Raw genomic sequence first — 16,766 nt, 5'->3', positions numbered from 1 at the left:
TTTATTAGTATGGTTTTACTATTATAACTGATGCTTTATGTTTCTTGATTTTATTTGTTTTATGAGGAATAGTGGTTCTGTTTTTCCATTGTTAGACACAGAATCTGGCTTCTTGGGGTTTCCATTTGAGTTTTTTCTAATTTGTGCTCCTTTATTTTGTATTCTGTATTTAGTGAGGGTCTGTCTCTGCTCTGTGTGTGTGAGACCATGATGAGAGATTCTGCTAGTACATAGTGTCTGTATAGGGATCTATAGATCGGGTTTGTTTTGTTTGCTCAGTAGGTGGTGTATTGGTATTCTAGGACCCAGTGTAATATTTACCCTTGCTTTTTCACAGGTAGGGTTATTGTTGTTTGAGTCCTTGGTGTTATTACTGTTATGTTACGATGGGACTGCAGTATAGATTTTGAGTGTCTTTTTTGCGGGGTTTTGTGTTAGTTCACAATGTGCCTGGCAGTGGAAGGTGTTTGTGCTGCTGTTACTGTGAGGTGACACCAGAATTTGAAAATATCTTTTAGTATGATGAGCTGTAAGGGAAACATCCAAGCTCCATTGTTTGGGGGAATTTCAGTGGATGCACAGAGTTACAGAACTGAAGGTGCAGGATTTATATTGACATTCTGTCCCTTCCTATATATTCCAGACTTCACTCTCATAGCCACATAGAATTAGTTGAATGAGGCTATCAAATAATTTTATAGTAGTTTTACTAGAAGTGTGAAACTGGCCAGCTTTTTTAAATTACGCAGAAGACCCTTTGGACTTTTTATTAACACTTTTTTTTTATAACCAATTTTAAAGCAGGATCCATGCTATAGAGGTGGGTGTGATGAAGAAATGTCAAAAAAACTTCTTCTGTCTAGAAACGCCACTGATTTTCTGTGACCTTAAGCATTAGTAAAAGAAGGATTATGGGGGGGATGCTAGAGAGGCACACAAATGCATTGGCCCCTGGGTGCCGGAGACCCTTAGTGCGCCACTGGGTGCGAGTCATATGGGGCCGCAAGCGGTGGCAAAGAGGAGTGGAGATTTGGCGGGTCACAAGCAGTGCCCAAACTGCTCGCGACCCAGAAAACCACCCAGTCAGCGGGCGTGATCGAGAATGAGGTAGGAGTCGGGGCCGAGACCAGGGGGTGGCGGCGCGAGCGGGGGGTGGGGCGCAAGGAAGAAGGTTCGCCTAGGGCGCCAAATCCCCTTGCACCGGCCCTGGCTGCCTCATTGCTTGGTTCAAGAGCTATTGGTTGACAAGAGACTTTAACACCAGGCCAGGAATCCAGCTTCTGTCTGTCTGTCTGTCTGTCTATATGAGAGAAATTTGTGCTGGAGATATTTTTGAACAATTGTGCCAGCCTTCAAGACACATGATGCACATCTCAAAGTTTGGCTTGACGTGCTTTCAGGAGCTGTTGAAACATATGTGGCACAGAAAATGCATGAGGGAGCCAGACAAATATTCTATGGTCTGGTTTTGAAAAAATACCCCGGGCTGATAGTTTGCTACAATCCACCCCTGTTTATCTATGTACAGCTCTATGCTTTGGGTGCAGACAACTGGGAAGTGGAGCTGGAAGGCAGCCAGATAGTTAATTCAGCAAAGCTGAATTAACTATCTGGCTCTGCTACTTACGTAAATGTTAAAGGAGATTGATCAACCCATATCCATTCTCCTTCCTTCTCCGTGTCATGTAGGCCAAGCCATCTCCGTGTGGATCCAGTTTTCTTGTTGATATAACTCTAAGTGAAAGGAAAAAACACATGTACAAACAGAGATAGGACCTAAATGTGGATTCAGCTCTAAATACCCCTCTTCCCACTGCAGTAAGACATGAATAAAAAATGCACGTGGAATATCAGCATGGCACGCATTTTCTTCATGTGCTAAAGAAAATTAACTCCCGATGCAGGAAGCTAATAGTATGTAAATGCATCAAGAGTTTAAAAAAGCATGCAAACCTAAAAGTGAATAGCACACATAAAAATGCGGTTTATGCTTAGGATATATGACTTATAAACACAAACCAAAATATAGTAGCACAAAACATAATTTCTGCACACAAACAATGTTTGGCCTGCATAAGTCAATGTTTATGCACACAAAACAGAATTTAGGAGCATCTGAAGTTGTGCCCCCAAGCATTTTGCACACAGAATGAGGCAGGAGCACATAATGTGCACAAAAGACACATCGTGTTTTCTCTGCATTAATCCTGAGGACAGGAACCCGAGGTTCAGCCCCTTAGACTAACACCGGCCTCAGACACTTTACTCCATCTCTGACCAGGAGTTACATTTCCAGCATTAAGAAAACAGGAGTTAAGCCAGGGGAGCAAAAGCCAATGACCTCATTAACATGGGCTTTGCATGGAGGAGCGCTGATTTATGGCTCCAGTTTTACTCCTCGTTACATTGGTAGTAAAGTTATGCACACAAGAACACGCACAGAGCCTAATGCACCTTATTTCATTGGCCTAGGTGATTTCCAGAACTTGCCACTGCTAAAAATCCCTCCTCAGGCCTTTACATATGATCAGCAGTCCTCATGGACAGGATGAGTCGGTTCTGGCACTGCTGCACTACATCTGTGTGCACGGAGGGGTTTAAATACTGAGGTAGACTTAATCTCCTCCTTGGTGCTCCTTCATGGAGTAAAGAAAGGGGAAAGAGGAGGTCCAGCATCAAATTCCACCTTAGCCCCTGTGCCAACAATTGTAAGCAGTTACCGCCTGCACTGGGTGCCTACATCAGGACAAAGAAGCAACCAGTAGGCACAGGGTTAATTGCCAGAGGCTGGTGAAGAAATACTTGCTGCACAGTCCGACCTGGGTTCCTCTGAACCCAGTGTAGACTGAGCTTCTTCTTTCTTCCCTCTGTCCTGTGGAGTTTCGGGGAAGTTATGGAGAAACCTGCTGAAAGTTATCTGAGCAGTTCAGGCTTTGGGAAAAAGAGCCAGAGTCACAAACAGGAGCCTGGGAGATCAAGGGGATCTGGAGGAGAATTTCAGCACTTTCCCGAGAGCAGGAGAGCCTGAGCTGTTGAAATGTTCCCTGCTGGAACCTTCCCCTACGTGGCAAGAAAGCCATTTACCAGGATCTTAAAGCAGGGGACCAGAGGCAGGCAGAGCTCCATGCGTGCATGAGCAATGGTGCAGGGAAGAGGCGATTCGGTTTGTAAGGAACTGGGGAGACTTTTCCGAAGGGATGGGCTCCACCTTATCCAGGGTGGAACCAGACAGCTGGCGCTAACCTTTAAAAAGGAGATAGAGCAGCTTTTAAACTAGAACAAAGGGGAAAGGCAACAGTTGCTCAGCAGCGCATGGTTCAGAGGGAGATATCTTCAAAGAATACTAATGATGCATTAGAATTAGGGCATCCCGACAGTGAGGTTCCAATAATAAGAAAAGTAATCCAAGTGCCTATAATTAAAAACTTACCTGGGTTAAAAGATTCCAATTTATCCCTAACAATTAAAAAGCAGAGTGTAAATACACACAAAAAACACACTTAGAAATGTTTGTATGGTAATGCCAGAAGTCTAAGAAGTAAGATGGGAGAGTTAGAATGTATAGCAGTGAATGATGACATAGACTTAATTGACATCTCAGAGATATGGTGGAAGGAGGATATACTGGGGTACAAATTATATCACAATGAGAGAGAGAAGCATCTGGGAGGCGGGATGGCGCTTTATGTCCGGGATGGCATAGAGTCCAACAGGATAAAGATCCTGCATGAGAATAAATGCACGATCTAATCTTTATGAATAGAAATCCCTTGTGTGTTGGGGAAGAGTATAGTGATAGGAATATACTACCGTCCACCTGGCCAAGATGGTGAGACAGACAGTGAAATGCTAAGAGAAATTAGGGAAGCTAACCAAATTGGTAGTGCGGTAATAATGGGAGATTTCAATGGCGGATTTCTTTTTTCAATAAAGGATTATATTTCAGAATATACATTCAGGGATGATCTCCCAAATGAAGATCTATGTGATGAATTGAAGATCTGATTGTTCCCTTAGGAGGAATTTACATATCCATATGATCACACTTATTTATTTATTTATTTATTTATTTATTTATTTATTTATTTAAATGATTTTATATACCGATAGCCGTTTGCACATCGTATCGGTTTCCAGAAAACTAAAACTTTTTGACAGTGTCATTAAACAGAACTTTTGGCACTGCCATTACATAGAACAGTAAACTTTGCATACAATAGAAGAACATCAGCAAACAGAAACTGGGTAACTATTTACAAGGAACGAAGGTTCCTAAAATTGGGAGCAGATGAAGGAGAAGTTAACAAACGTATGAAAATGTATGTGGTGTTGAAGAACTAGCATGTGAGGAATTAAAGAACTAATTGTTTTCTCAGGAAGATATTTTAGTATTTAAAAGAATTAAGAACCAATACCTCTTTCTGGCCTTGCATTAGGAAGAATTGAAGTGTTTGTTGCTGGGATTTAGCTTTATATTGTATGTGTGTATGATGATTGGTATTATTTTATGTATATATTCTATATATGTTTTTGATACACAAATAGTATATACGTCAATTGCCTTCTACTTGTTTATAAGTATAGTTGATTAGATTAAATCTATAAGTTGTTTAAGTTACTAACATTTTTTTATGGATGTATGTTATTTGATATTTTTGAAATTGATTGTATATGTTGTGCGCCGGATGCGGCAGACCCGCAGCTCGGCCCCCTTACCTCTTTCAAAGTAATCCAGTATCTGGTCCCTCGTCTCTGGCGACTGTGGGCCACCGGCTCCATCCTCGGGCCGCCCCTGGTGCCTCCGGCTCTGCTGCAGCTCCTGATGCTCCGTGTCGGGCCTCTCCGTGTGGCCCGTGGAGAGACGCCGTCCCAACCAGCAAAGCGCCCCTCCCTAGGCGTGCGTGCACAGCTAGTCTTTAAATAGGGCCCGCAGTGGGAACCTGGCTGCAGCCCCGGATGATGTCATCGGCAGGGATCCGGTATATAAGCCTGGGCCCCGCTCTCTCAAATTGCCTTTGCAATAGGTCCCCTCGCTAGTCGAGTACTCGTTGCCTCTTCAGTTCCTGGTTCCCGATCCTGATTGCCTTCATTCCTGTTTCCTTGTTCCTGTTCCTGTGTCTCTCCTTTGGATTGCTGACCAGGTTTGACCTCTGCATTGCCTGACTACTCCGTTGCTTCTCTCCATGTTATGATTATTGATGTTTGGGTGGATCCTTGGACACTGTGGCAGCTGACCACGCCCAGTCAGGCCTAGACTCTGAACACACAAACACAGATTTGAATCTTTTATTAAACAGTTTTGGAAACTACCATAGGTGGCAGTAGTGAGTAGTGGATGTTGAGCCCGGCTGGGCAGGTCTCCCACAGAACGCTGGAACAGCAAATCCTCTGCTAGGCAGTGCTGTAGTGGAAAGAGACTGAGAGTTATGAGTACACAATAAGCATTCAGAGTCCCAGATAGAATTAGGAGAAGCACCGAGACAGGGAGAGCAGGCCCTCGAGGAGCGAGTGCCTGATCCCTTAGAGCAGAGAGACTTAGTTGTATTGTACTCATGTAGCAGTAACAGAGATTCCACTAGATGAGAGGTCTGGCACCGGAACAGAGGGCAGGCCCTCGAGGAGCAAGTACCTGGTTCCAGGGAAGCAGTACTGTGGAATAGATGGTAGTTGTACTCACAGATGGAAACTGTTAGTAAAGCCTTCCAAGTAGAAAGGTTTGAAGATGCAGGCAGCGACTCAGGGAACATGGGCCCTTGAGGAGCGAGTACCAGTTTCCTGATAGCACCTGAAAGAATCAGAAGAGGCCCCAGAGGAGCGGGTACCCCGTTAGTAACCCCGAAGGGTGTAAGAGTTCCAGATAGTGCTGGAGTGGCAGAGCAGCTTCGATACAGAGAGCAAATCCCATCCATAGGGTTTCCGTTGCTAACTTGATGAGCTAGCAAATACTGTAGGCTTAAATATCCGGGCAGTGTGACATCATATCAGGGGGATGCCCCTGAGGTTCGCACCAACGTGGAAATAAAGATGAGGGCGGCGTGCGCGCACGCACCCTAAGGTACCTTGGAGGAGCATGGCAGGAGGCAGCACCAAAGCCGGTCCGGGGACGCCGGAGAGGATGGCAAACAGACGCCGCAGCAGCCAGTAGTCCAAGGTGAGCGGGAGGAGCCGCAAGTAGTGAGAGAGGTAGGTGGGGCGAAGCCTTCGAAGACAGACGGTCGCAACACTCCAGCCCCGGACCTCTGCATTGCCTGACTACTCTGTTGCCTCTCTCCAGCCCTGGACCTCTGCATCACTTGACTATGCCATTGCTTCTCTCCAGCCCTGGACCTGCTTCGTCTGACCATCTTTTTGACTCTCTCCTTGTCTAGACCTCAGCCTTCTTTGCCACTGCTTCCAGATTGCCGCCAGCCCTGATCCCAGCTTGCTTAAAGACACCTCATCAGCTTTTGTCCTGGACGTGGTTCATTCAGGCTTCAGCCTGCTCTTGCTCGGGCACCCTCTGTCAAACTGTGTTCCTATTGGCTCCTGGGTCTCTGGGACTCCGCCTCATCCAGTACAGACTGATACCTACACTAGTTGCTGCCTCTGGGCTGACCAAGATCCACCCATCGACATCCACTGACGGAGGCCACATAATTTCAGCTGGCCCCGGCACCCAAAGGCTCAACCCGCGGGGAACGAGGGCTGATATTGGTGAAGCACCAGCTGGCCTTCGTCCATCAACCCTCTCTGCCTGCTGACGGTGGAGACCCGTAGGATCCTTCCTATGGGAAGCGCCAACTGCACCTTGGCCCAAGGGTGCACCTCTGGTGCAACAGTATACTTACCCTTAATGTGGTACTGAGATTTCAATTACCCCAATATTGGCTGGGTAAGTGTAAGATCAGGACATGCTAGAGAGATAAAGTTCCTGGATGGAATAAATGACAGTTTTATGGAGCAATTGGTTCTGGAACCGACAAGAGAGGGAACAATTTTAGATATAATTCTCAGTGGAACACAGGATTTAGTGAGAAAGGTAATGTTGGTGAGGTGATTTAGTGATAGTGATCATAATATGATCAAATTTGAATTAATGATTGAAAGGGGTCAGTAGGTAAATCCACGGCTCTAGCACTAAACTTTCAAAAGGAAAACTTTGACAAAATGAGGAAAATAGTTAAAAAAAACAAACCTGAAAATTGCAGCTACAAAGGTCAAGAGTGTACAATAGTCGAAGACATTGTTTAAAAATTCCATCTTAGAAGCGTAGTCCAGATGGCAGAAAGCCAAGCGATTACCAGCATGATTAAAAGGTAGGATGAAAGAGGCTATTTCAGTCAAAAAATCTTCCTTCAAAAACTGGAAGAAAGATCCATTTGAAGAAAATAGGAAAAAGCAAAAGCATTGGCAAGTTAAATGTAAAACATTGATAAGACAGTCTAAGAAAGAATTTGAAAAGAAGTTGGCAGCAGAGGCAGAACTCAGAAGAAAAATTTTAAATAATATAACCAAAGCAAAAAACCTGCAAGGGATTTGGTTGGACTGTTAGATGACCGAGGGGTTAAAGGGGCTCTTAGGAAAGATAAGGCCATTGCGGAAAGACTAAATGAATTCTTTGCTTCCATGTTTACTAATGAAGATGTCAGGGAGATATCAATTCCGGAGCTGATTTTCAAAGATGATGATTCCGATGAACTGAACCAAACCACGGTGAACCTGGAAGATGTTGTGGGCCAGATTGACAAACTGAAAAGTAGCAAATCACCTGGACCAGATGGTATACCTACCTGGGTTCTGAAAAAACTCAAAAAGGACATTTCAGACCAATCATAAAAATTTGTAACCTATCATTATAATCATCCATTTTACCTGAAGACTGGAAGGTGGCCAATGTAACCTGATATTTAAAAAGGGCTCCAGGGGTGATCTGGGAAACTATAGACCAGTGAGCCTACTTCAGTGCCATGAAAAATAGTGGAGACTATTCAAAGAACAAAATCACAGAATATATAGATAAACATAGTTTAAAGGGACACAACCAGCATGGATTTACCTAATGGAAGTCTTGCCCCACAAATCTGCTACATTTGTTTTGAACATGTGGATAAATGTGAACCGGTAGATGTGGTGTATTTGGATTTTCAGAAGATGTTTGACAAAGTCCCTCATGACAGTCTCCTAAGAAAACTAAAAAGTCATGGGATAAGAGGTGATGTCCTTTCGTGGATTACAAACTGTTTAAAAGACAGGAAACAGAGAGTAGGATTAAATGGTCAATTTTCTCAGTGGAAAAGGGTAAACAGTGGAGTGCCTCAGGGATCTGTACTTGGACCAGTGCTTTTCAATATATTTATAAATGATCTGGAAAGGAATACGACGAGTGAGGTTATCACATTTGCAGATGATACAAAACTATTCAGAGTAGTTAAATCACAAGCGGATTGTGATAAATTGCAAGAGGACCTTGCGAGACTGGAAGATTGGGCATTCAAATGGCAGATAAAATTTAATGTGGATAAGTGCAAGGTGATGCATACAGGGAAAAATAACCCATGCTGTAGTTACACGATGTTAGGTTCCATATTAGGAGTTATCACCCAGGAAAAAGATCTAGGCATCACAGTGGACAATTCATTGAAATCATTGGCTCAGTGTGCTGCAGCAGTCAAAAAAGCAAATAATGTTAGAAATTATTAGGAAGGGAATGGTTAATAAAACGGAAAATGTCATATTGCCTCTGTATCGCTCCATGGTGAGACCGCACCTTGAATACTGTGTATAATTCTGGTCGCCGCATCTCAAAAAAGATATAGTTGCGATGGAGAAAGTAGAGACAAGGGCAACCAAAATGATAAAGGGGATGGAACAGTTGCCCTATGAGGAAAGGCTAAAGAGGTTAAGGCTTCTGGATTGGAGCCTTGCCTTTGGAGATTTGATGAGTACAGCTTACTGATGCCTTGATTTTGTGTGAAAGTGATTCAACTGACCAAGTCATTTTGAAAGTAGGTCTATGTTTTCATCAAAGCAACATTTTAAATAATTGATCTGTAATCAGGAGCATGTTCTTTGATTTTTTTTTAATTGAATGATATGTGAGAATGTTTAGTGAATGTTCAAGGATTGTTTTTTCCTGACAGGCAACGGGTGAAAAGCAGGGCTGGCTGAGGTTGGGAGCTCATGGTACCTGTTCCTCCTGGTTGTTGACTACAACCAGGTCAGCGTCGTTGTCCATGCAGTACTTTCTGGCATCCTTCCAGGTCTTGCTGCTGCTGGAAAAGTAGTAGCAGCTGTTCTGGAACTGGACCCACTTCTCTCCACACTTTGGAGGCTCTGTGAAGCAGACAAGGTGCAAGAGTCATGCAGGCAGTGAGGAGCAGCACAGGACGCCCCAGGCTTGCTGCAGGGCCATGGAGAACAGAATGAGCAGTTAATAATTCTTAATATAACACCCTCTTCAGCTACAATCCATTCAAAGCAATTAACAACACTCTAAAACATAAAACCCCCCATAAAATATCGGTCTTATAACACCATACCTTTAAACCAAATAGCAAGCTAACAGAGTAGATTTTAATTTTCAGAATCCTGCAAAAAATAGTGAACATTAGCCTGCTTAGGAGAAGTCTTATAACTTAACAGCCCCCTGAAAGGAAAGGGTTGGGAATTAGCATTAGAATGAGGGATTAGCAGTAGAAGAAAGACTCCTAGGGGAGACCAGCACCGCGCAAATCTGACCCCCCCCCCTTCACCCCATACAGAGGGGCGTAGGAAAGAGGGGACGTACCGTAAGTCTTTGTTAAGAGTTTCTGCAGCACATCTCGCATCTTTTCCTGCTCCACCTGCAGCTGTTCCAGCTGCTGAGAAACTGTAAACACAGTGAAAAAAAATGACACTCTTGGGATGCTTTCACGTTGCCCTGATTTTGTACCACTTTTCCCACAGCTCCCTGCGTCTCCTGCTGGCGGGGACGAGGACTGCAGGCCACTGAATTCTGGAAACCTGTGGATGGGGCCCCTGGCTCTAGAAAGCGGGGTTCCCCTTCCCTGCTCGTGACTGTAATAATGCACGCGCGAACAATGCACGAGGCCATTGCTGCACGGGACCCTGAGCATCTGAAATCTTCCCTCCCTCGTGCCATGCAGCTAAAAGCACCCGGGCTATTTCCTGATGCATTACCAGCGGGTTTGCATGCGGGGAACAGGACGCACACTGCTAGCTCGGGGGACGGCTCCTCAGAAGTGGCGGGCACAAATCTGTGCAGAGGCTTTTCCCCGGGGCACAATAACAGTGTGCCTGGCTTTTTCCTTTGGAAATGGGTGCAAGATTTCGGTAAAAACGTCCCGGTGGACCCTGCAGCAGTGCAGGTTGTGCGGAGGCTCCCCCAGGCAGAGGAGGTGTTCGGCTTGGGAGTGTGGAAGAAAGCAAGCGTAAATGGCCCAGGTGCTAGGGTTGCCAACTGTCTCCAGATCTTCAGGACAAGTCGATCCGGTTCTGGGTTTATCCCATTGCATGCAGGGGACTCGTAGTCTTGCTTTTCTCAGGGAAACTGAACCATAATTTCATGCATGCAGGACTGCATCAGACTGACCTGAAAATCTGACATCGGTTGGCAACCCTAAGGGCGCAAGCAGGAGACCTTTCACTTTGAAACAGGTAAATTGCACCCGCAGATAACATCTGAAAATTGTGTCCCTAAACGCTTCTTCATTTTCCCAGGTTAGAGGACCCCCCAAAGAGTTCCCATTAGAAATAAGATTGTCACGCTTGTGTTTAAATGATGAAAGCCTCTGGAGCTGTAGGAAGGCTGCCTCCCTCCCTAGCCCTTCCAGAAGACCAGGCAAGGCCAGATTGGATGGGCCTTTTGGCCTTTATCTGCCTCTCTCTGTTTTCTGTTTCTATAGCTATTTTGCCCCCCCCCCCCCCGACCACAAGGAGCCATAGGTAGCTCTGAGTCCCTCTATAGTCACCTGTGGAGCTGCAATATATAATGCTGATCAAAAGATCAAACACTAGTCACCTCCAGGAGGAGAGACTTAACTTTAGATGCCAAGCTGAAGAGAAATGTTTTATTTAAAGCATTTATACACGACATTCAACCACTGAGTGGCTAGATAAATTAGCCGGATACACCTATCTGGCTTAACCAAACCAGGACATTCAGCAGCACAGCAGCAGCGCCACTAAATATACATGGCTATCTTAAAAGCTAGCCGGATATGTTCACCAGCTAACTCTGAATATCAGAATTAGCCGGTGAACCTAATAGGCTCACTCTGCTCCTCCCCGGAACACCTACCACCCAACCCAGGAATGCCCCAGACATATCCTGCTAAATTCTAGCCGGATAAAGAGTTATCTGGCTTGAAATTAGCTGGATATTCTTGTTGAATATCACAGCTAAGCCATTTAGATGGATAACTTTTGAATATCTACCCTTATCTGTTGTGATAGACAAAATCCGGAAGTGGATCCTTAGGCCGACTGCCCGACGGGAACAGTCGGGAGGCAGAACTCCCACTGGGTAACTGGAGCTTCACCTGGAAACCCGCGACTCCTCCAGAGGAGCTGTGAGAGCCCGGGTCGCAAGGTCTTAGGAGTCTTCGCCCTGGAAGTCCGAGGTCCCCCCAGGAGAAGCCCGTAGGGACCCGGACCGCTGGGACTTAGGCGAGGGTGAAGAAGCCCAGGAGTGAAGTACGGACCGGAGTCTAGGCAGATGGCAGGCAAGCAGGAATCGGAGTACGAACCGGGGTCAAGGCAGGCAGAAGACAAGCTGGAATCGGAGTCACGAACCGGGATCAAGGCAGGCAGAAGACAAGCTGGAATCGGAGTCACGAACCGGGGTCAAGGCAGGCAGAAGACAAGCTGGAATCGGAGTCACGAACCGGGGTCAAGGCAGGCAGAAGACAAGCTGGAATCGGAGTCACGAACCGGGATCAAGGCAGGCAGAAGACAAGCTGGAATCCAAGTGCAGGCAACAGGAATCAGGAACTGGGTAGCAGCAAGGCAACTAGTACTTCAAGGAAGGAACCTCGTTGCAAGGCAATTCGAAAAGCCCCGGGTCCCGGTTTAAATCCCTACCCGGCGTCTGACATCACGGGGGGCGTGTCAGCACATCCGGGTGCTGACAGCAGAAAAACCCTCCCGTCGCGCGCGCGCGTTCCCCCGAAGGGGAGGAGTCCCCCGCGACGGCCGGCGGCGTCTCCCACGAGGAGGAACTAGGCCCATGCTGCCCGCACGGGCTCCGAGCCCGCGGACCGCGGCCCAGACCCGGGACCTGGAGGGAAGGTAAGGGCTCGGACGCCCCCGTGGCGGCCGAGACCGCAACAGTACCCCCTCCCTTACGCCCTCTCCGCCGAGGGCCAAGTTTCCCAGGATTGTCCAAATGGAACTGAGTTAGCAGTGATTTGTCCAAGATGTTCCGAGCTGGTTCCCACGAGTCCTCCTCGGGACCGCACCCCTCCCATGCCAGCAGGTACTCCCAGCGACGGGCGTGGAAGCGGACGTCCAGAACCTCCCGTACTTGATACGTATTCTCACCTGAAGAAGCAGAAGAAAGTGCATCCGAGGAGGGGTGATGGAAGCGTGAAGAAACCACCGGTTTCAGCAAGGAGACGTGAAAAACGTTATGTATGCGCAGGGTAGTGGGAAGACGAAGTCTATAAGATACCGCTCCTATACGTTCCGCAACTTGGAAAGGGCCGCAGTAACGGGGAACCAATTTGCGAGAACGATTGGGTAGGTGAAGATTCCGGGTGCTGAGCCAAACCTTGGTGCCTGGCAGGAAGACTGGTGCAGGACGTCGGTGGCGATTAGCAAACTGCTGAGACTTCTTCGCTGCGCTGGTTAGTCTGTGCTGAATACTCCTCCAGAGACGATGCACTTGACTTGCTGTGGTTAGTGCAGCAGGGGAAGGAACGGAAACAGGTACTGGTATTGGGGGCCGCGGGTGGCGACCAAACACAATCTGAAAAGGCGTTCGTCCCGTGATGGCATGGGTGTGGTTGTTGTAGGCGAACTCAGCCCAAGGCAGAAGAGAAACCCAGTTAGTCCCCTTCTCAGAAACAAAACTTCGGAGGAAAGTCTTAAGAGTACGATTAGTGCGCTCCGTTTGACCATTGGTCTGTGGGTGGAAAGCCGTAGACAAATTCAGCTGTACCCCAAATTTCTTACAAAGGGCACGCCAGAAACGGGCCGTAAACTGTGGTCCTCTGTCAGATACGATACTCTGAGGTAGTCCATGAGCCCGGAAGATGTGTTGAGTAAACAAAAGCGCGAGCTCAGGTGCAGAGGGTAGTTTAGGCAGAGGCACCAAATGGATCATTTTAGAGAAACGGTCTACGGTTACCCAAATGACCGTATTACCTTCTGAGGATGGCAGATCCACCACAAAATCCGTGGCAATGTGGGACCACGGTTCCGCGGGAATAGGTAGTGGGTGCAGCAGGCCCCAGGACCGGCCATTCAAGGGTTTTTGCCGAGCACATACTGGACACGAATCCACATACAACCGTACATCCTGACGGATTTGAGGCCACCAGTAATAGCGATTTAGTAGATCGAGAGTCCTCGCTCTGCCAGCATGACCTCCTGAAAGGGAATCGTGGGCCCAGGCTAACGCCTTTCTTCGGTCCCTGCGGGAAACCACAACTCGACCTAGAGTAGAAACAGTGGAACTGGCCACCTGGATCTTAGCCGGGTCAATGATGTGTTGGGGACAATTTTCCTTTTCCTCCTGAATTTCATAACGGGAGAGTGCATCTGCCCGAACGTTCTTCGCGGCTGGCCGATATTTTAATATGAAATCAAAACGGTTAAAGAAGAGTGACCAACGTGCTTGTCTGGGATTCAATCGTTGGGCCTGGTTTAAGAACTCCAGATTCCTATGATCAGTGTAAATCGTGACCGGATGGAGAGAGCCCTCCAACCACTGTCTCCATTCTTCCAGTGCAAGTTTGACGGCCAGCAACTCCTTATCTCCTATGCCGTAATTACACTCAGCTGAAGAAAACTTTCTGGAGAAATAGGAGCAGGGTAGGAGATGTCCGGTAGTAGAAACTTGCGAAAGGACCGCTCCCACCGCAATATTCGAAGCGTCTACTTCAACAAAGAATGGCCGAGTGGGATCCGGGTGACGTAGACAAGTATCCTGGAGAAACGCCTTCTTTAACTGATCAAAAGCCTCGCAAGCTTCTTCAGGCCATAGACGGGTGTTAGCCCCCTTCCGAGTCAAAGCAGTTAAAGGTGCCACCAAATGAGAGTACTGGGGAATGAAGTGTCTATAGAAGTTAGCAAACCCCAAAAACCGCTGCAACGCTTTAAGCCCTTCAGGGCGGGGCCACTTCTTGATGGCGGACACCTTGCTGGGATCCATCCGGAAACCGGTAGAGGACACTATATACCCTAAGAAGGGTAACGACTCCCGCTCAAAGAGACATTTCTCAAATTTCGCATACAGGTGATGGTCCCGTAGGATCTGGAGGACTTGTCTCACATGTTGTCGATGGGAGGAAAGGTCTGGAGAATGTATTAGCACGTCGTCCAAATAGACTATTACACAGGAATGTAGTAACTCTCGTAGAATCTCGTTCATTAAGTGCTGGAAGACGGCAGGGGCATTACACAGCCCAAAGGGCATTACTAAGTATTCGTAATGGCCGTCCCGGGTATTGAACGCCGTCTTCCATTCATCCCCGGGACGGATCCGGACCAAGTTGTATGCACCGCGCAGATCCAATTTGGTGAAAACTTGAGCCCCCTGGAGTCTGTCCAACAACTCTGGGATAAGAGGCAGCGGGTAGCGATTCTTCTTGGTGATGGCGTTGAGCCCACGGTAGTCTATGCACGGCCGTAAGGCTCCGTCCTTCTTTGCAACAAAAAAGAAACCAGCTCCTGCGGGAGACTTTGAAGGGCGGATGAAGCCCTTCGCCAGATTTTCGGTAATGTATTCCGACATAGCCCGAGTCTCAGGCTGAGACAAAGGGTATACGCGTCCCCGAGGAGGAGTAGAACCCGGGAGCAGTTCAATAGCACAGTCAAAAGGTCGGTGGTGTGGTAACAGTTCCGCTTTCTCTTTGGAGAAGACATCCATAAAATCCGCGTACGGGGCCGGTAACTCCGGTTCGATGAGTGCCAATGGAATCCGGTGGACTTTCTTAGCTTGGAGACAGGACTGGAAACAGTCGGGGCTCCACTGGGTGATCTGAAAGTCCTTCCACCGGATTACTGGAGAGTGCTTTTGGAGCCAGGGTAGACCAAGGACCATCGGATGTACAGCTTTCTCCAGAATCAGAAATGAAATTTCTTCGGTGTGCAATAACCCCGTCTGCAGAATAAGCGGGAAGGTCTCTGTGGAAATGCACCCAGATAGAGGAGTACCCTGAATAGAGGTTACCCTCAAGGCAGGAGTCCTAGTTCGTGTAGAAAGAGACAACTGTTGCACGAACTCCTTAGAAATGAAGTTGCCTCCAGCCCCGGAGTCGACCAAGGCTTGCGTGGAAAAAGAACCACCCGGGTATTCCAAAGTTACTGGTATGGTACATGGAGGAGCAGTGCTAAGGCAGCCTAGGGGACACTCCTCCCTTACCTCTAGGCGCGGGAGTTTTCCGCTCGTTCCTTGCATTGCGCAAGGTAGTGACCCTTACCGCCACAGTACAGACACAACCTCAGGTCGCGGCGACGCTGCCTTTCCTCGGGCGACAAAGAAGAACGACCCAATTGCATGGGCTCCTCCGAAGAAGTTGCTGAAGAGGCGGTAGTACCTCGAGAGCCAGAATTCAGGGTCTTTGGTGCCACAGATGTCAGGCGTCGAAAAGGGCGAGCCTCTCTCGCCCTCTGCTGTAAACGCCGATCGATTCGACCCGCAAGGTCAATAAGAGAGTTGAGGTTTTCTGGCAGATCGCGAGCCGCTAGCTCATCCTTTATACGGCCTGCTAAGCCCTCCAGAAAAACGCCCCGTAGAGCTTCATCCTGCCAGCCTACCTCGTGGGCGAGTGTGCGGAAATCCAATGCATAGTCCGCAAGAGACCGTGTTCCTTGCCGAAGCTGGAGCAACTCAGTAGTAGCGGAAGCTTGTCGTGCTGGCTCATCAAAAGCCGCTTTAAACTCTTCAACAAAACGGTTCAAATCGCCCAGAGCCGGATCACTATTCTCCCACATGGGTGAAGCCCAGTTCAAGGCCCGTCCATCCAAAAGGGAAAAAATGTACGCCACCTTGGCGCCGTCAGTAGGGAACTGGTTAGGCAAAAGGGCAAAGCGCACGTAACATTGGTTTAAAAACCCTCGGCACGCCTTGGCATCCCCAGAGTAGCGGGATGGGGCTGGAAGCTGTGTCGGAGTCTGGAAGGTTACCAGCGGTACAGGAGCAGGTACCGGTACCTGTACAGGTGCGGGCGGCTCGACATCCATGCGAGCTGCCAACCGCTCTACAGTAGCGGCCAGAGAGTCCAAAACTTGTTGTTGCTGAACTAAGCGTTGGGCCAAACCCGGAATGGCCTGTAGCCCGGCGAGGTCTGCCGGATCCATGGCCTTGCAAACTGTTGTGATAGACAAAATCCGGAAGTGGATCCTTAGGCCGACTGCCCGGCGGGAACAGTCGGGAGGCAGAACTCCCACTGGGTAACTGGAGCTTCACCTGGAAACCCGCGACTCCTCCAGAGGAGCTGTGAGAGCCCGGGTCGCAAGGTCTTAGGAGTCTTCGCCCTGGAAGTCCGAGGTCCCCCCAGGAGAAGCCCGTAGGGACCCGGACCGCTGGGACTTAGGCGAGGGTGAAGAAGCCCAGGAGTGAA

The 16,766-nt window shown here is 47.9% G+C and overlaps 1 protein-coding gene across 2 annotated transcripts in view; it reads right to left on the bottom strand.

Annotated features, from left to right (window-relative positions):
• Positions 1-16,766, bottom strand: part of LOC115087730 (CD209 antigen-like protein C) — an 85,698-nt gene that overhangs the window by 16,410 nt on the left and 52,522 nt on the right. The window contains exons 6-8 of one of the 2 annotated variants that reach the window (XM_029595250.1): positions 9,767-9,847; positions 9,167-9,312; positions 1,628-1,734 (exon numbers count right to left, since the gene is read on the bottom strand). In XM_029595250.1, the coding sequence (XP_029451110.1) occupies positions 1,628-1,734; positions 9,167-9,312; positions 9,767-9,847 (334 nt within the window). The remainder of the gene's footprint in view (positions 1-1,627; positions 1,735-9,166; positions 9,313-9,766; positions 9,848-16,766) is intronic. The other variant, XM_029595251.1, reaches the window with a different exon arrangement.

This window comes from Rhinatrema bivittatum, chromosome 3, assembly GCF_901001135.1.
Source record: "Rhinatrema bivittatum chromosome 3, aRhiBiv1.1, whole genome shotgun sequence".
NCBI lineage: Eukaryota > Metazoa > Chordata > Amphibia > Gymnophiona > Rhinatrematidae > Rhinatrema > Rhinatrema bivittatum.
The sequence above is the reverse complement of the archived record's forward strand: the minus strand, read 5'-3'. Positions and strand labels throughout refer to the sequence as shown.